We start from the raw sequence: 20509 nt of genomic DNA, 5'->3' as shown, positions 1-20509 counted from the left end.
TTTAGGACAACAACCACAGTGAACTACATTCACTCTTACCTTCCACCATCTGAAAACCACAGTCAAGTATTATGCTTTAGACTGGACATAAATGAGTCTGCTAACAATTCACAAGCGTTATTTCACTTTCTCAAGATTGCAATTTTCAGAGACATCTGAATTGTTGTGTTGTATTTTTTCTAGTAGCCATATGTCCTTGCATAAGGAGCAGAAAGTTAATATTTTAAAGGGGTCATATCATAATTTTGTCCCCTGAGGTCCACTTATTTTTTTTAGGTAATTTTCTACTCTGACCATTAGAATTAAAATTGGCTTTTTTTTTTTTCTTGCTGCTATGCCTTTAAAACTAATGTAAACACCATCTTCAAATGCGAAATGAGTCTCATAGTTTGCACTGCTTCATCCTTCAATAACAGCCTCTGTCTCTGACTGAAATAATCTGGGACCTTAATAAGAATCAGCTTCAGCCACCTGCTTCATTGGTATCCATCTGAAGTATACAGAGAGTGGCAGGTGCTACATGCAGCCAGGACAGCACAAGGCAAACATTCCCACAACTCTTGTTGTTCTTCTGTGTTTAACTCACTCAAAAACCACGAGTTTCTGAACACAGAATAAGCATCACTGAGGTGTAAATGTTTGAGGTTTCGGACATCAGAAATCGTCCGTTTCTGGAGCTCACATTCAAGAAATTGTGTTTTTTTTTGGACTGCAGAGCAAGTTTTTACATTTGAAAGTTACGGTATGTTTAAATAGTGTGATGAAATTTCATCACAAGTTATGAAGAAAATATGATTGCACACGATATGACCCCTTTAAATTAAAACATGACGCTACAATTCTATTCTGGTTTTCTTGTGCCCGTAAACACATTCCAGTTCAATGTAAACACTGCTTTAATTTCAGCAAACTTAATGGGCATCATGCAAGTTATTTGTAGTACAAACCTTGTGGTATTGTCCTTTACTTGCTCATGAAAATACAGTCATTAGATTTCAATTCAGTTTATTACAATTAATTGTGGAACAATACAGATAGCATTCACAGGAGTTCTATGTTGTTATTTGCCCTACAGAGTGAACACTGCAAATGTAGACAAGCAGACATACAAAAATAAACCCAACAGTGACAGCTATCTGAAGCCCTCACCAAGCAAAGCTGGGGACAGGAAGTCCAACAGCACCTATGGGTGCTGCGAAGGCTTCACACTTTTAGTACAGTAGTATAATTACAGTGACTTGCCTTGATAAAGGGTGCTGTACGAAACTCCAGCCGCTTCAAATTAATACGAACCATATTTACTACACTTCACTTCTAAAAACCTAAACAAAACATGAGAAAAAAAAGCCATACTGTATGATCGGCAACAAAGGGTAGATCCAAATAAAAAGTATTTTGTAAAATCAAATGTCCCATGAGTTAGAGTTTGTTTATCCATCTTCTCATTGAACAAGAAGTGTTACGGTAATAGTAACTGATCTGGATTGTAAACCACTCCACTAGATGGTAAAATGGTTGAATCACCAAACCTAATGAAGACCAGTGGTGACGCTTCAATATCGGCCTCCAGGGGACATTACAGGGGGTCTCATGCCTATGGCAGGCCGAGGGGGAGCGGCTTGGTAAGAAGGTACCATAGGTGGGGCTTGTCCATAGGGAGGCATCCCTCCTGGGACATATCCAGACACTCCCTGGGGTGGAGCACCATATTGGCCTACAAAAAAGGTCACATTTATAACCAACATTCAAAATACCTAACATAAAAACCATTAAAAAATAAAACAACATGAGCTGTAGTTCTCATGAGAGACCCAGGTTCAAGTCCAGCCCAGGCAATGTTTTTGTCATGTTCCCCTCTCTTTCTCTCTTCCCTTGAGCTCTCTTTAGTACTGTCTATCAATAAATTGTGGCAAAAGGCCCTAAAAATGTTCTGAGGGAGAAATAATTTCAAGAATCTGATTGCTCAGACATTTCTGACATAACATTTAAGAGATGAAAACGTAAGACTCAAAAAGCACCCTACCTTGCATGGGATGCCTCATGCCTGGCTGATGTGCAGGAATACCCTGCTGAGGGGGAAACACTCCTCCCATTGCTGCAACTGGCGGGGAGGTAACACGGGCCTGTCCCGAACTGGGGACTTTACACTGGTAGCGAGGCAGCTGTGCTCTCAACTCCTCCTGTAAAACATGCAATGCAAGGCGCACAGGGTGGTTAGACACAACCAGGAGCTTTCAGAGTACACAGAAGTTTAGACAGTCTGCGAAAATGTCTTTTAAAACTAAAAGAAGCATTGAGAAAATTACCCACAGAAACAAATACTCCACTTGGGCACTTACCAGTGAGATATCTTCATCAGGGTGGATCAACTTACTGGTTGCACTGGTGGTGGTGAGGGTGGCGGGCTTACTTGTGACTGGGATGGCTGGTTTAGCCACTGTGCTGCTGGTGTTGGCAGCAGGGGTGGAGGACTGGGTGTAGGCTGGGAATGTAGGTTTGGGGGCAGCAGGAGGAGCAGCAGATGAGCTTGTTGCTGCACTGGAACCAGCCTGCTGGACCTGCAGAGAGATAAAAGGTGCAAATTAGCCACATGCAGTGGGTCAATTAAGGTGTATTTAGGATCTAGAGCAAAACTACTGTTTAAGCAGCAAAAAAAAACAGTGACTAAAAAGTTGTATTCTAGACAGTAATACAAAAGCAAAATACAGAAACTAGACAAAAACTGAAACATACATTTCTTAAAAGTACTACAGTTCACCTTAGAATTCTCTGAATATAAACATATTTGAACCAAACCCATCTGTCACAGGACAGATCATAATCTAAAGACCTGTTCAGACAGGACTAGTTTTTCCAGAGGAGGTTCGGGAAATTTGTGTTTCACAGACATGCTTTGTGATTTTTTTATCCTGTCCGAATCTGACAAACCAGTGTTTTTCTCACAAAACCTCTAAAGGGTCCTCCGAGAAATCTAATCCCATCCAAATGTGAATGTCTGTGATTGCCGATACTGAATTTTCACAACACCTCATTTATTTTGACCTACATGAACTACCATTAGGATACTACTGGAAATTTTTTTCCAGCTGCTTGCCTTTTAACATGGATGTAGATATGTTTTCTCATCCTATGAAAAAGAAAATAAAAACAACAAGGAGAGCGGAAAACGCAGAAACTGCCAAGACAGGCAATTGTAATATCAGCGTCAGTTAAGACACTCGCCTTGATTTCCCAGCTCAGTAGTGTAATGTTATAATTACATAATTCACAGATAAGTCTCATTTAAGTGGATTTATTATAAGCAGCCATTTCTATAAACTCATGTGAAGTTTACTTGAGTTTTTATAATAAGTGATTAATTAATGTATAATAAATTAAAATAAAAACAACAAATAAAATAATTATTTGAAATAAGTAATTTTACATTTCATTTTATCACCTAAATTAATTCAATGTATTCAACCTTCTGTACACTCTCACCTCTCTAATAAACACTGAGATCTTAGTCCCGTCCTAATCAGTACATGAAATCACAGACATTGTATGATAATTGTAACTCAAATGTCATTAACAAAAACTAATCTCATCCAAATGGGGCTTTAGAGACCTGATTTCAGCTATAAAACAATTTTGACCAAGTGCGCCATAATGTTTGCCTTTACAAGGCAGTATACATCAACAAATGTGGTGGAAGAGAAACACACGGTTTTAAAAGATCAAATTAAGCAGTCTATCACTTCTGTTCCTTAATATAAAACAATCACTTTCACTCTTCTGAAGCACCACAGGTGTCCTCTAGTGCAAAATAAATTATTGTAATAGAAGCAGCTTAAGGTCTGTATGCTGTTGCATGCCATCAATAGCTTTATGAAGCATCACTTTCACGGAGTCAGCAAGCTGCTGCATACTTGTGACAATGGTTTAGAGGATGCTGACAAAGTGTCCAGACTGGAGGAGGCTGAGCTTGTGCTTGGAGCTCGAGTCCCCATCTGCAGCATGAAGAGAGAGCAGAGTAAAAGTGTTTGATTCTGGACAGGAAACCTAGTCCATTTAAACGACTATGCTAGTTTGTTCCCTGATTTGTAGAATACATTATCATAATTAGACATTTCTCCACACTAAGTTAAATAAATTCAATAATCCATATTGTTTTCTGAAAACTATATAAAAATAAATAAAAATCTCATAAAAATTTGAATCTACTGACAGAGTAAATTTATGGAAGTACCGCTTGTTTCATATTTTATATACATGAAATTTATACTGAAAATAAATTATGAATTATAATATATATATATATATATATATTTTAATATATATATATATATATATATATATATATATAAATGACAGCAGTTATTTTAATTTCATAATATTTTACTTCCACTGCTTTAAATTCTAATTTAGCAACCTGCTTGATACCACAATTCAAATCCAGGAATTGAATTGGAATTTAAAAGGAATTCTCAGTTCAATTCTGAATGGTCAGTAACTAATCATGATCTCTCTTCATAATAAAAAGCCTAAAAGTAAAGAAAACCTAATTTTGTATGCTGGCCTACTCGCAATCATATGGTCTTTTCCTTGGTATGGGAGAGTATAATCAATCCCTAAAAGTAGTAATGTAATAAAGAATATAATAAAAACGTATTTACTTTAGATGCATGTCAGTTCCTTTCTCTCCATGCATGTTTATACTGATGATTCTGCAGCTAGGTTATTAATAATGTAGAAGAAGAAAACTTGGCAAAAGGGAAGAAAGGGCAGGGTACCTGTCCTGCACTGGGAAACAGTGGTTTGGAGACACCTGGTTGTGGCGTAGGCACTGTGACGGCAGGCAAAGCTGGCCTGGTGGGAGGGGCCTGAGCCATGTGGGGCATGCCAGGATGAGGGCCCATAGGAGGATGCATTCCTGACCACAACAATGTCATAATTTACATACTGTACACTCAGTCAAAAGATTGGACATACTTTAAAGAATATGTTTAATAATAATTAAAAAAAAAAAAACATTTTGATCTAAAGGCTTATGCTGAACTGCTTTGAATTCGTTTTTGCAGATAATTATAAATTGGCCCACATTTGAATTACTTCACAAAACTACAATTTTAATTAAATAACATTTCTGCAATGTTTGAGTTGGACCCGTTAATGAAGGCAGATAACAAATAAACAAGAGGACTAAAAACACAGTTTAAAAAGCATCCCAGGATGCACCTAATAAAGTTAGCAGTAATCTAGGCAAAAGGTGCCTACTTGGAAGAACCTAAAGTAAAAAATTGTTCTCATAACATATCTTTTTATTTTAAAGAAACAATAATGAATCTTTTGTAAACCTTTATGATTGGTAGTGCATTTCAGCTCAATAAAATATTTGTTTGTCTTTTATGTGTAATGAGCAACCAACTAAAAGGTCAGGTTAGTGGTATTTCCAAACTTGTACCTGGTGGCATGCCTGGCATCATTGGTGGCATTCCATGTGTTGGTGGCATCATTCCACTCAGTGGCATCATGCTATTGATAAAAATGTAACAGAAAGGACAATTTCAACCGGCAAACTAATTCAACAAAATTAGATGATGGACATGGATTAATCACAATACAGATTCCATAAACACATACCCTGGAGGCATCCCTGGCATTACAGGGGGCATCCCTGGCATCATTGGGGGAACACCAGGCATCATAGGGGGCATTCCTAAGGGAGCAGACATTTAAAAGCACATAATAAATATACTATGCATAACTAGAGGCCCAACACAACAGCTCAGCTTAATGAGGCATTCTGTATTGTTACACAGCACACCTGAGTAGGTTCCATGTGGCATTCCTGGTGCTGGGACAGGGGCCATTCCTGGCTGGGTCATAGGGGTATATGCTGCCTGAGGCTGAGCTGATGCTGCTGGCTGTTGGAAGGACGGCCCAGCCTCTTCGTCCTCATCATCATCATCAGAGTCATCTTGGTTCTGTCTTTTCTTCTGATTGTCTGTTCCCAAAAGCAGAGAAATATAGTTACTGTAGGTTTAAACAAAATAACAGATAATTAACAGAGTTTGTTAGACGTGATACCATGGGTTTTCTGTTCAAGAACACGTCTCCTCTCCTCCATGTCTTTCTCTGGAATACCCTCCATCCCATAGATCTCCAACTCGATGTCAATTCTTCCAGGTATTGCATTAGGAATTCCATCAATAGTTTCTTTGTGAACCTTCAGCAAACAAACAACGAAATATGGCATATGGACACAAATCAAACAACTGTACTGATAATGATACACAAAATGTCAACATCATACCTGCATACAGTGGATGGCCAAACCAGGACCAGTGTATAACTTCTTGTGGCATATGTGACATTTAAAGTGTTTGGCCTTCTGGTGCTGAATGAGAATCTTTTCATCATCAAAGTCCCTGTTGCAGTACCTGAGTTTGAAGTTAAAGTCGCTTAGAAGAGATAAATCATAACAAAGAACCTAAGAGAGAACAAGCGTGAAAAGCAGCATGGAAGAAACTGTGTGGATCTCCATGTGGAAAATGACTTGTCTGCAGTGGAGAAATTGGGATTTTATCATTCATTTGGTTACCGGTATATGCAGTTCACTAGTATTTCCACCTATATGATTCTAAAACAGCACACCAACATTAGTATGTTATCTGATTTAGAACTGGTTGCACATTTCCTCAACGAGGCCCTAGTATGATAGCAAGACAGTTTAAAGTGTGAGGATCAAAAAGGATATATGAAAACCACTACATTGATTTAAAGATGCGATTAACAAGTACCGCATATTCAACTGGCCGGGCATCACCGGGCAAAAGAGAAGAAAAGGCTTTATACCTAAACAGCATTTGGGCTTCATAGGTCATTATAATACTGGTTATGAACTTAGCTTAGTGTGCTGCCTAACTAGACACCATTTCTGAGCATCGTGAGCGCACAAGATACTTATAAATATTGTCGAGGTTGGCTGCTTACGAGGTATTGACATACAGCCTTCATGTCTAAGACACATGCGAACAATACATTAGCCAACCGTTAACAGGAAGTGAGCCTAACATGCTAATAAACAGGAAAAACGTGGAAATATACGGCAATTTTTCGAGAAGGATACCAACACCAGGGCTTCATCTGCTTCTTCTTTTTTCTGCCCATTATTTGAGTTAATTTACCAGCCTATTTGCAAACACCACACTAAGACCTACCAAAACATTAGCAGGAATAAAATGGAGTAAAATGGGAAATGACGACGCCTTTTTCATGCACGGACCAACCAGAAAATGTAATACTGCCGCCAACTGGTCAGGAGCTGCACATAGTTGGGCGGCTGTCAAATTAATATTATTTCTTATTTTCACGTGTACAATTTCTGAAATACTTTTATTTTGTTATCTTTATTAGTATTATTATGCTTTAAACAACATTACAACACATTATATCACACGCATTAATGCCAGGGGAACAAAATGGTTGGCGGTCTATAGGATCCTATTCACCGCGATGGGAGAAAGGTGCCATCCGTTTTTCATGGCAAACAGTCGGTTTAAAATTATCTTTAACTAGCGCTCATCGTTGCTGTGCGACTTCAAACGCTGTGTTTAATCTGTAGAATTATAGAATCTCGCGAGATTGACGAAAGAGGGATCCCTTCTAGACACGACCGCTTTAAAGACTGGAAATAGTTAGGATTAGGGTGGGGGCGAGTTTAGGGCATCTGCTGCCTGCCAGGAACAAACAGTGGCCCTTATGTAGAATAGGCTCTTTTCACAGGCTGTAGTGACGCGTTTCCGCCTTTTTAGCAGCGTAAATCAAGCAACTTTTTTATATTTGCACATTTTAAATTATTTAGTGTGCATTATATAACATTATACTTTGTATTATTTTACCCTGGAATTAGTTTTTAAAAAACGAGTTACCACCTGAGAGAGTCTTCTTATTATCGAAGTTCATCACTCTAATTTATTGCTTACTTTGAAAAATAGTGAAAACCTAAAATAATTTTTTATGTTAGTGCAAATATAAAAATTATAATGGGTGTGGTCTCCCAATTCACAAGAAACTATTGAAATTTATCTAAATGTTAATTTTCCTTTCATGAATTAAGTCACGATGGTCTCTATAAGAAGAAAAATATCTGTGATTTATGACATATAAAAAAAAATTCATGCAATGTTATTAATTAAAGTAGAAATAATTGGAAATAAAGTAAAATATCCTAATTCAAGAATAAATATTTGTAAGAGAAACTGAAAAATAAAACGTTGACAAGATTATTATCATTTTATTTATTTTTATTTTCTATTTTTTTGTGACAGAAATCTCTCAACATTTTCATAATTTGTCACATTTATTTATTCTCACTTATACATTAAGAAAGCAAGGAATCTTTGCCGATTGAGGCTGGATCAATTCAAACAGCATGCTCATCTTTTAAAGTGAATACAGCATGTCAAGGCACACTACTCTTAATGCAATGCATTCCAGCAAGAAACTATATATTTAAATTAAGTTTTTAATTACATTATTCAAGGGTAATTAATTTCTAAGATAAGTTGGTAACACTTTACAATTAGGTTCTTCTTGTTAACATTTGTCAGTATTAGTTAACATGAACTAACAATGGACAATACTTGTACAGCATTTATTAATCAGTCAACGTTCATTTCAAAATACAGTACTAATACATTTTTAAAAACAAAATTTGTATTTGTTATCATTAGTTAATGCACTATGAACTAACATGAACTAACAATGAACAATTGTATTTTTATTAACTAAACAAAAAATAATAAATGCTGTAAAAAAAATGGTAAATTGTTTGTTTCTGATACCTAATGCACTAACACTTGCGACCATGTTGTAATCAAAAAACCGAAAAGGCAGGAATTTGAATATTCAGACTCTGATTACTAAATCTGCATTAGATGCAACTAGCTGTAACATGTCTAGTCACTTAGAACACAATTGATTTCTACAGCAAAAAACACTTTTATTTATTTTTTAATCTTTTAGAATGTTCTTTTTATTCTGAATAATCTACTTTAGAATAGATACATATTTTTGAACAGTTTAATATTCAGCTACATTCCTCATTATAACAGTCGATGACAGAGGAGTTCCACCTTCCTGCAGATTTTAGTTCCAACTGTGATCAACACACTTAAACAAGATAATCAAGGTTTTGGGTTTACAGGTGTTTTGGTTAGAACTGAACTCTGCAGGAAGGTGGACCTCCAGTAGCAGGATGCAGGATTTAATTTCTGATGATTGTCAGTATTAACCAATCAGTAACATGTTTATTTCAATGACCCATATCCAAACTAAACTGATAAAACATTCAAATTGGCATTGTAGCATTGCACGATAAGCAAAAATGGCTCATCAAGTTTCAGCTTTAAATATAACAGTAAAAATAACATATATAGTGTTTGCATATTTCTGATATAGAGAATTATAGCTCTTAAAGCAAGTAATTAAGACACGCAAACTGTGACACAATTTACATAATTGATAACATGCACTACCTATTGGTTAAAAGCCCTTAGATTTTTTATATTCTAGGCCACATTTTTCAGCAGTCATCACCACACATTTAGCATCCACAATTAATGCAAAACACATCTATACACCATTATCTAATACCTTTGTTGTTTCTCCATTTGTTAGTTGCACATGGTAATAATTTACCATTTACTTAATTGTAACACTAAACCATGCAGTCAACACACCATAACAATTAGGACTGAAATATCAGAAGAAGAAAAAAATAAAAATATATATATATATATATATATATATATATATATATATATATATATATATATATATATATAAATAAGCAGCAAAGCAGCAGTGATGTCATTGAAGAACAATACAAAACAGTTTATACAAAGGTTTACACATATACATTTAAAAAAAAAAAATTCAAGAGTGCAAATCCCTTTAATCATAATGGATTGTCTTAGTCTAGTATATTATGCCTTTACAAAAATAGATGAATTGTAAAACAAGGTAAACCCCTCCTGAAATGTACTATTCAATAGCCTATCACTCATTCATAAGTTGCATTTGCTGCAAATGTAATGAAACATCAGACAGAAGAGACTTTTCTTAACATTTCATAATTTTTCTGAAATATTTCGGTCAATTTTAGGAGGGGAACTTTGGTTATTACCGTATAAAAATAAATAAATACAAATTAAATTAAATTGGTTATCCTTCTTAAATACTATTCCGCCATTACTCACTATCATCAGATGGCAATAATAATATCTGGTTAATTTACCCCAAATTTATCATAAGGGCAACAACATTACAATTACAATCAAATGAAACACTATGTAATGTTGCTCATCTCTAGTGAAAATTGTAGGTATGAAACAGCAGATAGTGTTAAATAACCATGAGTCACAGAAGAACATATGCTCTAATCACAACCACTGTTCTTAATAACCACAGCCCAACACCATCTTTCCATCCTATAAAAATATATTTTTTTAGGGATGATAGGGTATGATGCAGTGTAGGTTTTTAGGTGATTCACTGACTCTTTCTGCCATTCGCTAGTCTTTTCCTAACTTCATCGACCAGGCTCAGAAGTCTCAATGTCCTTCTTATAACACCGGGTTTCTGTTTTTTTCTTTAACTCTGATTTGGTCTTTAAGATCCCACTCCCAGAGCTTTCTTCATATGCTCATAAACCACATAAGAGATGCTAACAGCAGGAATGACTTTGAGGAAATTGGGGGCAATGCCTCGGTAGAGTCCAGGAATGCCTTCATTGGACACAATGTGTTTGAACTGGCCAACCATAGACAGCTGGGGAGTGCCATCTGCTGAGGCTACCAAGAGGAAAGAGAGAAGGGAAGTTGTTGTGAACATAATGTTTCAAAGATAAAGAATCACAAAACAAGGTACAATAAGACTTGTGTGAATCTCACACACCCTGAGCCTGCATGCGTGTGCGGATTAGAGCCAGCGGGTAACTAGCCAGTTGTCCACATGTGCTGGACACAGTGCCACATCCGAGCGGCACCAGAACCCCAGGATCAGCCGAACCCATGCAGCACCGCTGTAGCCAGGCATTCTTTAGAGTCTGACACAACAAGAGTGAGTAGAAAGGGACTGAGAAATAGAAAGATAGAGCACCTGAACTGACAATCTGGTAAAACATCTGTATGTTGTTTGATACAGATCATAAAAAATAGCAGAATAAATAAATAACATAGAATATCATTCAAAAAAACATAGCAACATAGAACAATGTATTTCTAGAAAACACACAAAAATATGTTAAAGGGATAGTTTACCAAAAAATGAAAATACTCTCATCATTTACTCGCCCTAATGTCATCCCAGATGTATATGGCTTCCTTTCTTCTGCAGAACAAAAATTAAGATTTATAGAAGAATATTTCAGCTCTGTAGGTCCTCACAATGCAAGTGAATGGTGACCAGAACTCAAAAGGTCCATAAAAGACATAAAGGTAGCATAAAAGTAATCCATATTATTCCAGTGGATTAATCCATATCTTCTGAAGTAATATGATAGGTGTGGGTGAGAAACAGATCAATAAATAAGTCCTTTTCAACTATAAATCTACACTTTCACTTCCCCATTATGGTGTGGAAGTGACTTTCACATTCAGCCACCTACTGGTTGGGGCTGGTGAAAGGTGGAGATTGATAGTATAAAAGGACTTAAATATCAAAAATCTATTAATCTATTAGTATCCCACACGTATCATAGCACTTCTGAAGGTATGGAACACTGAAGTCATATAAATTACTCTGGTACCATTATGTGCTTTTTGGACCTTCCAAAGTTCTGGTCACCACACACCGCATTGTGAGGACCAACAGAGAAGAACTATTTATTTTTTGTTTTGCAGAAGAAAGAAAGTCATACACATAATTGATGAGAGAATTTTCATTTTTGGGTGAACTATCACTTTAAAAGACACTCACACATGGGCATACCTCGTAGACAGCCAGATCAATGCCAGCATAAGGGATAATGCCAAGGGTGTTGGGCACATAGCCTTTATAGAACGCCCGCACCCCTTCTTTACGCAGTATCTGCTTGGCACAGTCTGCCATGCCAGAGTATTGTCCTGTCTTTCGAAGGGTCAGACGAGTCTTCAACACCTGGGAATTAAGAGGCAAAATATATTAAAAAAAAATAGGTAAAAAATTGTTTTAAAAAGATTTTAAATGTTTTAAAATGTAGCAAGTCTTTTCAGCACCTTCAGTCAAGATGTAAATAAATGAAGATTGGAGCCACTAAATAAATAAATGGAGGATTATCTATCTATCTATCTATCTATCTATCTATCTATCTATCTATCTATCTATCTATCTATCTATCTATCCATCCATCCATCCATCCATCCATCCATCCATCCATCCATCCATCCATCCATCCATCCATCTATCTATCTGTCTGTCTATCTGTCTGTCTATCTGTCAGTTGGTCGGTCGGTCTGTCTGTCTGTGTGTCGGTCGGTCTGTCTGTCTGTCTGCCTGTCAGTCATTTGGTCTCTTTGTTTGGTCTAATTTGGCACTGTCTAATATAGCACCTGTCGCATAGATCTATTATATATATAATATCTGTAGAACATTGACTATGATAAAAAAGCAGTAAAACAAATTCATTTTTCAGCTCATATATTCTCAATTTGTCTCTCACTCTTCTCTTTCTCACTCACCTCCATGGGGTAGATGATAGTCTGAGCTGTAGCTCCAGCCAGTGAGCCAGCAATGAACCGTTCCTGAACCCTCAGAGTGCCACCCTCCTTATTGCCTTTGATCAGCCACTTTATCTACACAAGAGCAGAGAGAAGCTTGTTCAAAGCACATAGAAGACACTGAGATTTAACACTGTTTACATAAATGAGAGCATCTTTTACTCAAGTCTATTAAACAGAAAGTGGCAGTTAAATTAGAAACAAGTAGCTAACGAATTCTGGTTTGTTTACCTGCTCATAAGACATAAATTTGATAGCTGACTCTGGGGCAATTTTGAGCACATTGATGCCATTGCCCCTCCAAAGAGACCTCAATCCTCCTTCCTGCACCATTCCCCACAAACCACCCAACAGACTCACCCCACTAGAGCCTTGGACCTGTAGAATGAGTTCACTCTCCATGAACAAATTCTTTTTAATAATAAAATAACAATTAAACAGAAGTTTGCCATATTAAGTTATAATAGTTTTGCAGATGGTATAGTGTAATGATATGCATATTATTATATTGATAATTTACAATAATTTATCATTTATTTATGTGCCATTCATTGTCATAAAAGTTTTAGGGATTTATGTATTGGTTCTAGTGCAACCATATTTTTTAGAGACATTCAAAATGAATTCAGAAGCAATTTTAATGTTTGGTTCAACCTGAAGAAAAACTTTAAGGCGGTCCAGGGGAGCAGTTCCTGTTCGTGATACTGCTCCTGCTATTGCACCGGCCAACAGCTGTCTCCACACCACACCTGAGCGTCGCTCCTTCTCTGAGAACTCATCCGGCACAGTCAGCTGCTCTCCAATGTCCAACATCTAAAATATGTACATTACAAATAGGAAATTACACTCTAAAATTAATAACGAATATCAATGAAAATCAATATTAAAATATGAATATCAAGCCTATTTAGAATGAAAAATGTAAGTTGTGAATAAACCAGAGAGTGTTTCCAGTGGTAAGCGATGTCCTCTATGTTATGCAAGGGGTTAAACAGGAAGTGGTCCCGCCACTCATTCCAGTCAATGGTCATATTGCCATCTCTGTCTATGCTGACACACAAAATTAATAAAGAACAGATGAAAGAAGCTTTTTCTATGTTCAGTAAAACTACATTATCTGTCAACACATGGGGGCTTTGTAAAACATCTCAAATCCCTTTGAAAGCACAGCCAGCATGGGGATATGTATGGGTACATGATATAGAATGAGACAAAACATTAAAGTCTGAAAAGCTCTAACCTTTGCAGGATTCTGGAGGCCTGCTCTGTGGATACATTCACTCCGAGGCTGCGCAAGGAGAGCTGTATTTCTGCAACATCTATGTGACCTGAAGACATAAAACACATCAATGCTTATTCTGTATACGGGTATATGACAAAATGCACTGAAAGGGAAAATGATATGTGTGCATGGTCAAGGAAACAGCATATATATTTTAATTGCTTCAAAATGGGTTCAAAATTGTCTCTATGCAGAGACGATCAAAACACTGTTGCACAAAGGCACAGATTCATCTCACATATAATTTAAAAGCTATCTAAGTGTGTTAAGACCTAATTGTGTGCTCTTAAGAACTGCTCATTAAAGTAGCCTACTATGCTACATTAGTGACGTCATGTGGTAACCTTATTTATCTTCTGATACAAGCATGCAGGGAGTTATTGTGTGTGTAAAGATAATGCAGACCATCGTTGTTGCTGTCCAGACTGCAGAACATGAGTCTGAGCTCTTTTTCATGCAAACGGAGATACTGTGCAAACTCCTCAAAGTCCAGCTGGCCATCGTGATTGGTGTCACTCACACGTACAATCTGTCAGGGGGGTTAAAGAATTGTGAGGCACAGCAAAGTGATGGAATATTTTGGTAAATGTGTAAAACTTAATTTAAGAGAACATCTCTGTGGCTCAGTGGTAAAAACGCAGACTACCACCCCTGGAGTTCGCTAGTTTGAATACCAGGGTGTGTTGAGTGACTCCAGCCAGGCCTCCTAAGCAAGCAAATTGGCACAGTTCATAGGGAGGTTAGAGTCACATGGGGTAACCTCCTCGTGATCGCTATAATGTGGTTCGCTCTCGGTGGGGCGTGTAATGAGTTGGGCGTGGATGCCGTGGTGGATGGCTTGAAACCTCCACACGTGCTATATCTTCCCAGTAACGCGCTCAACAAGGCACGTGATAAGATGCACGGGTTAACGGTCTCAGATGCGGAGGCAGCTGAGATTTGTCCTCCACCACCCGGATTGAGGCGAGTCACTACACCACCATGAGGACTTAGAGCACATTGAGAATTGGGCATTCCAAATTGGGAGAAAAAAAAAAGAAAGAAAATGGAGAACATCTCTGTCACCATGTCTATATAGAGTGAAAAATGAAGAGAAAATAACAAATTCAAACAAAAACAGGAAAGAGAAAAGTCTGTCCTCTAGGCTTCTAGATGAAAGGCCTGACAGCAGCCTGGCAGCTCCAATCGCAAACACTTTGTGACCAACAGTTAATCTCTCCTCTTGCATCACAGCATATGACTAACACAGTCACACAGCCCAACAGCACAGACATACCACTAGCACACTCAGTGTCCCTCTCCTCCAAGTTACCTTCTTATTGGCACCTCATGTTTTTGTTGTATACGATTTGTATCAGTAGCTACCTGCTAAAGTAATTATCACAACACCATTTGCATTTTCTTGTAAGTCACTTTGGCTAAAACAGGCCTGCTTATTTTCTGCACGTATTTATGTTAAAAGAGTCATAAAGTCACCCTGTGACAACCATTGTTGTTTTGGCCAATGATCAGGTTATAATATTTAGCAGTCTTTTGAAAGAGGGCACAGATTGTAAAAAAGTGGTAACCTGCAATTGTTACCTTAAGGAGCTATTTCTTGATCTAACCCTTAAGTTTTGTTGGTGTAACCTAATGCATTCAGATTGATGCAATGTTGTTAAATACTATTTAAAGCTGCACTCATTTTTGGTTAGGTGTAAAACTTTTTGAATGAGGAAAAAATATTGAGTGCACCTAAAACCTGAGTAATGTTTTTTACAAAGCTGTCCATTAATTACTTTCATGTACATTTAAAACAAATTATGAAGACCAAACAAAAGAGTTTTGTTGAATAAAATGGTATAAACAATCTTTTTTGTAGTCTTGCCCTTGACAGTATACACAGACAAATATGTTAACCTAAAAATGTTTTTAGTGTGGTAACAACTGGTTTAATTCAAGTAAAAAATATTGTTTAACATCTTTGAATTAACCTGAATACATAAGGTTACAACAACAACAAAAACAAAAAAAAACTATTTTTTAGGGTTTGATCAGCTAGAAATAGCTTCTTATGATAACAATTTCAGGTTACTACTTTTGACAGCATTTGAAATCAGTGTAACACTTGCAATCCCTAAATTCAAGAAGCCTCAGTCAGTAGCCTAGATTTATTTCTGCAATTTGCTTATGTCATATGGCACCCTTGACATCACTACTAAAAATAGAGACCAGGCTGGAGGGTGGTCAATATTACTGCAAAGTAAGAGAAGCCAAAATTTTAAAGAAATGAAATGGGATCAACTGTCATTGGTCTCACACCGGTACTCTACTGGTTCAGTTTCACGCTTGCTGGATCAAAGTCAACATAGGAAAATCCATTGATCAGACACCCCGTTCATAGTGTGCATGAAGATCTTGTGAGGGCTATTAACAACAATAGACCTACTACAGCTCTGGAAAAAGTGAAGAGACCACTGCAAAATTATCAGTTTCTCTGGATTTATTATTTATGGGTGTGTTTTTGAGTAAAATTAAAAAAATTGTTTTATTCTATAAAGTACTGACAAGATTTCACCCCAAATTCCAAAAAAATATATTTTCATTTAGAGCATTTATTTGCAGAAAATGAAAACTGGTCAAAATAACAAAAAAATAGTTTTCAGACCTGAAATAATGCAAAGAAAACAAGTTTATATAAATTTTTTAAACAACACAATACTAATGTTTTAACTTTCAAGAGTTCAGAAATCAATATTTGGTGGAATAATCCTGATTTTCAATCACAGCTTTATGCGTCTTGGCATGCTCTCTACCAGTCTTTCTCATTGTTGTTGGGTGACATAAGCCACTCCTGGCACAAAAATTCAAGCAGCTCGGCTTTGTTTGATGGCTTGTGGCCATCCATCTTCCTCTTGATCACATTCCAGAGGTTTTCAATGGGGTTCAGGTTTGGAGATTGGGCAGGCCATGACAGGGTCTTGATCTGGTGCTCCTCCATCCACACCTAGATTGGAGCATTGTCCTGCTGGAAAAACCAATCCTCAGGGTTGGGAACATTGTCAGAACAGAAGGAAGCAAGATTTATTCTACGATAACCTTGTTCACAAAGACGAATTTGCTTGATTTCAGCCTTGCTGAAGCATCCTCTGATCATCACTGATCCTCCTCATGGTCTAATGGTTAGACGGAGACCTGGAGAGACCTTCAAGTCACAGTGCACCCGCTGTGAAATTTAGTGGATGATCTGCTTCAGCAAGGCTGGAATCGGGCAGCTTCGTCTTTGGGAAAGACGCAAGAATCAAGCTATGTACAAGTTTATCCTGGAAGAAAAGAGGAAGATGGATGGCCACAAGCCATCAAACAAAGCTGAGCTGCTTGATTTTTTCACCAGTGTGCATAAATTCACCCAAAAGCAATGTGAAAGACTGGTAGAGAGCATGCCAAGATACATGTAAGCTGTGATTGAAAATCAGGATTATTCCACCATATTTTGATTTCTGAACTCTTCTTAAATTAAAACATTAATATTGTGTTGGTTTATAAATGAATATGAACTTGTTTTCTTTGCATTATTTGAGGTCTGAAAACACAGCATCTTTTTTATATTTTGACCAGTTGTCATTTTCAGCAAATAAATGCTCTAAATTACAATATTTTTATTTGGACTTTGGGGAGAAATGTTGTCAGTACTTCATAGAAAAAAGCAAAAATTACCTATAAATAATAAATCCAGAGAAACTGATAATTTTGCAGCAGTCTCTTAATTTTTTCCAGAGCTGTATTTACTTGTTGACGGGTTAGGGTTAGTTTTATATGTTTGTTGTTGTCGGCCACATCACTTTACGCTCAGTTCAGGTCCCAGAATTTAAAATGTAAACTAGGATGAACAGCGAATAACTTGATGTAGGCTACCTCGTCTACCTCACTGCGAACGATTCCCCAGGCGGTTAATCCGGTGCGGAATTCATTCACATCGATTCTTCCATCTTTATTCTGATCCAGTTGGTCAAACATTTCGGCCCATCGTTTCTCCCTCTCTGGATCTGAAGCACCGTAATCTTGACAGCGAGCCCGTGTCCAACAGAAACGGAACCAATTTCTCGCTTCGCCCATATGAAACAGTTTGTCGTTATTTATAGCGATTGCAGCAAATACGGGACGATTTTGTTCTTGAGAATCAGCACTGGCACAGGCGTTTTAACCGAGTCTGCATCTGACCTCCCAATACAGTTTCTTCTTGCAGCAAACACAACTTTGAGGATTTGTGACTGGGGTACATTTTAAAAGTAGCGTTCTCCAAATCTATAGCAGTGTAATTCAGCTGAATGAGTTCCGCAACTTTTCTTAAAACCGATCATTTCAGAGGTAGCGTTCAAACGTTCGCACATTAATTTCAGCACCGCCTGATCCGACGTAGTCTGTTCCGATTACGACAGAGTTAATCCAGAAAGTATTAAACCTCAGCCCCTCTGTCTAGAATAATAATCCCCGAATCTGTCCCATCGCTTCTCTCAACGATGAAGCCTACCCAGCTAACAAAAAAACGTCCCCAGAACGTCCCCTGAACGTCCACTGCGAACGTTCCCTGAACGTCTTCGTGTAGGGTTCTTTAAACGTTCGCAGGACGTCGTGGGGGACGTTAGCGGGACGTTCGCAGGACGTTGCGGGGGACGTCAGCGGGACGTTCGCAGGACTTCGCGGGGGACGTTCGCGCGACGTCCCGAGGGACATTCACGGGACGTTTAGAAAACTTTCGGGGACCTTTACGGAACTTCACTAGAAGTCCTTTTAACATCTTAACACCCTTTTATAGTGTAGCATTAGTCTGATAACACAAAATTGAACAACCAAGGAACAAACACACAACAAGGAAAAACACACAAATTCCGAATATCAGGACACAAAAATACTTTTATTTTCATAAACAAAAACGTGTGTGTGTGTTTGCGTGGAGTTGCCAAGTTTCCATGTTGAAGCGTTACTCCTCCACATCTGATTCCACCCTTGGAACCTAAAACAAAGTAACAAAATGTAAACCTTTAGGTTTTATCTTAAATACAGCTAGTTTTCTATAATTTAAATATTTTTAAATGGGCTACAGAGGATCATTGTGCCCTAGGCTAGAAGTGATTTTATTCAAGAACACATTGTGCGGTTATACTTTGTTTTACGGTGTCATTGACAGCGTAATTATATATTTAAGTAATATTATACATGTAGGCTACTTACTATAGAGTTAGGGTAGGATTAGGGTTTGGTTGAGGGTTAGTTGCATGTAATTATGCATAATTATGCTATTGTAAGTAGGCTACATGTAACAAGGACACTGTAAAATAAAGTGTTACCGCATCGTACCCACTGTCTGTTTGCATACACACACGACACAAGCACAGCATCATAGAGATGTATGAATTCGGAAGTCTCCTGGTACTGAGTACAAATTCATGCATTCATTCTGCGTGCTCTTTATACACATAAATGACCTTTTACTTGCCGATACACACCTTTTTAGTATAAAGCCTATACGCGCTTTTTTAGGCTATGATAGGCTACACACACAAAAATAAGTCATCTTCAAAAATGCTTAAAGATCATACAATTTTAACTTATTTTTTCATATATCATATTAACAATGACAACAGGTCTATATTTGTCAAGTAGCAAGACATGCTTAAATATGCAAACATTATATTTGATTAGACACATGGCAATTCACCGAATCATCTTGCTCAAACACTTTTGGAGCACCCATGCAGGTGAAAAAGACGTAGACATATACTAAATGTATTAAAAATGTACTTGAGTATGTTTTTAGTAAAATAAACTTTTGCCAGGGTTGATATTGTCCCCACCACCTTTTAAAACATCTCGTGGCACGGATTGTAGGCTACCAATAAAAATAAATATTGTAGCCTACTGCAGCCTACTGTACGGAGTGGGGGATTTGGTGGTGTAAATATATTTATTCTGAAGCAATATTTTCAGATTTGACACGCTTAAATCTTCATATTTGTGATATTTACCCCAGTGTGTTATTTATTTTTATTAAGACAACTTTACGTTATTAAATGTATGTATCATCTTTCATGTCAAATTGTTACATTTGATCAATAAATTCAGTTATAATAATAAGAGGGCTGTTACCCATTACATTAAATAATTCGCACTGCAAAATTACAACTGCAATAAATAATGTTATGAGATTGATGTTTTAAATAAATGTTTGAATATACAAATAAAAAAATGCAATGCTTGAACATGAAACTAAACCACATTATTGGTAAAACCATTTCCACAAATAGACATGTTTTTCCTTACATTACTATGGTTTAATGCATTAAAACCATAGTAATGTCAAAAAAAAAACATTACTAGGTAATTGGGCGTCCTTGGAATGCCCTCCAGCGAACGTTATAAACCGGACCAAATGCGGACGTTCTTGGAATGTCCCCCCCCGCGAACGTTATAAACCGGACCAAATGCGGACGTCCACGAAACGTCC

At 37.2% G+C, this 20509-nt stretch overlaps 2 protein-coding genes across 3 annotated transcripts; both read right to left on the bottom strand.

Annotated features, from left to right (window-relative positions):
- Positions 1-2: 2 nt before the first annotated feature.
- znf207a (zinc finger protein 207, a) lies at positions 3-7225 on the bottom strand. Of its 2 annotated transcripts, XM_052131489.1 has the most exons (11): positions 7112-7225; positions 6296-6422; positions 6070-6208; positions 5807-5986; positions 5623-5698; positions 5444-5514; positions 4773-4912; positions 3909-3989; positions 2340-2558; positions 2024-2180; positions 3-1714 (listed from the first exon to the last, which is right to left on the bottom strand). In XM_052131489.1, exons 1-11 carry the CDS (start codon positions 7150-7152, stop codon positions 1554-1556), a joined length of 1392 nt encoding a protein of 463 aa, XP_051987449.1. In that variant the 5' UTR covers positions 7153-7225; the 3' UTR covers positions 3-1553. The 2 variants fall into 2 exon arrangements, with proteins under 2 accessions (XP_051987449.1, XP_051987450.1); XM_052131490.1 differs by lacking the exon at positions 3909-3989.
- A 2731-nt stretch (positions 7226-9956) lies between these two features.
- On the bottom strand, positions 9957-19399 carry LOC127647825 (calcium-binding mitochondrial carrier protein SCaMC-3-like). Its single transcript, XM_052132306.1, has 10 exons — positions 17920-19399; positions 14431-14554; positions 13984-14071; positions 13682-13793; positions 13398-13556; positions 12975-13121; positions 12705-12818; positions 11977-12144; positions 10942-11092; positions 9957-10838 (listed from the first exon to the last, which is right to left on the bottom strand). Exons 1-10 carry the CDS (start codon positions 18118-18120, stop codon positions 10657-10659), a joined length of 1446 nt encoding a protein of 481 aa, XP_051988266.1. The 5' UTR covers positions 18121-19399; the 3' UTR covers positions 9957-10656.
- Between the last annotated feature and the right edge of the window lie 1110 nt (positions 19400-20509).

Source organism: Xyrauchen texanus, chromosome 8 (genome assembly GCF_025860055.1).
Source record: "Xyrauchen texanus isolate HMW12.3.18 chromosome 8, RBS_HiC_50CHRs, whole genome shotgun sequence".
NCBI classification, from domain to species: Eukaryota; Metazoa; Chordata; class Actinopteri; order Cypriniformes; family Catostomidae; genus Xyrauchen; species Xyrauchen texanus.
The sequence above is the reverse complement of the archived record's forward strand: the minus strand, read 5'-3'. Positions and strand labels throughout refer to the sequence as shown.

Excerpts from the sequence above, each read along its gene's own strand:
- znf207a (XM_052131489.1), bottom strand. The coding sequence starts at position 7,152 with ATGGGCAGAAAAAAGAAGAAGCAGATGAAGCCCTGGTGTTG. Across the intron at positions 4,913-5,443 it reads GATGCCAGGCATGCCACCAG|GAATGCATCCTCCTATGGGC; the intron begins GTACAAGTTTGG and ends TGTTGTGGTCAG. Across the intron at positions 2,559-3,908 it reads CCTCTAAACCATTGTCACAA|GTCCAGCAGGCTGGTTCCAG; the intron begins GTATGCAGCAGC and ends ATCTCTCTGCAG.
- LOC127647825 (XM_052132306.1), bottom strand. The coding sequence starts at position 18,120 with ATGGGCGAAGCGAGAAATTGGTTCCGTTTCTGTTGGACACGGGCTCGC. Across the intron at positions 14,555-17,919 it reads TTCGCAGTGAGGTAGACGAG|ATTGTACGTGTGAGTGACAC; the intron begins GTAGCCTACATC and ends CCCCCCTGACAG. Across the intron at positions 11,093-11,976 it reads TTGATCTGGCTGTCTACGAG|ACTCTAAAGAATGCCTGGCT; the intron begins GTATGCCCATGT and ends TTGTTGTGTCAG.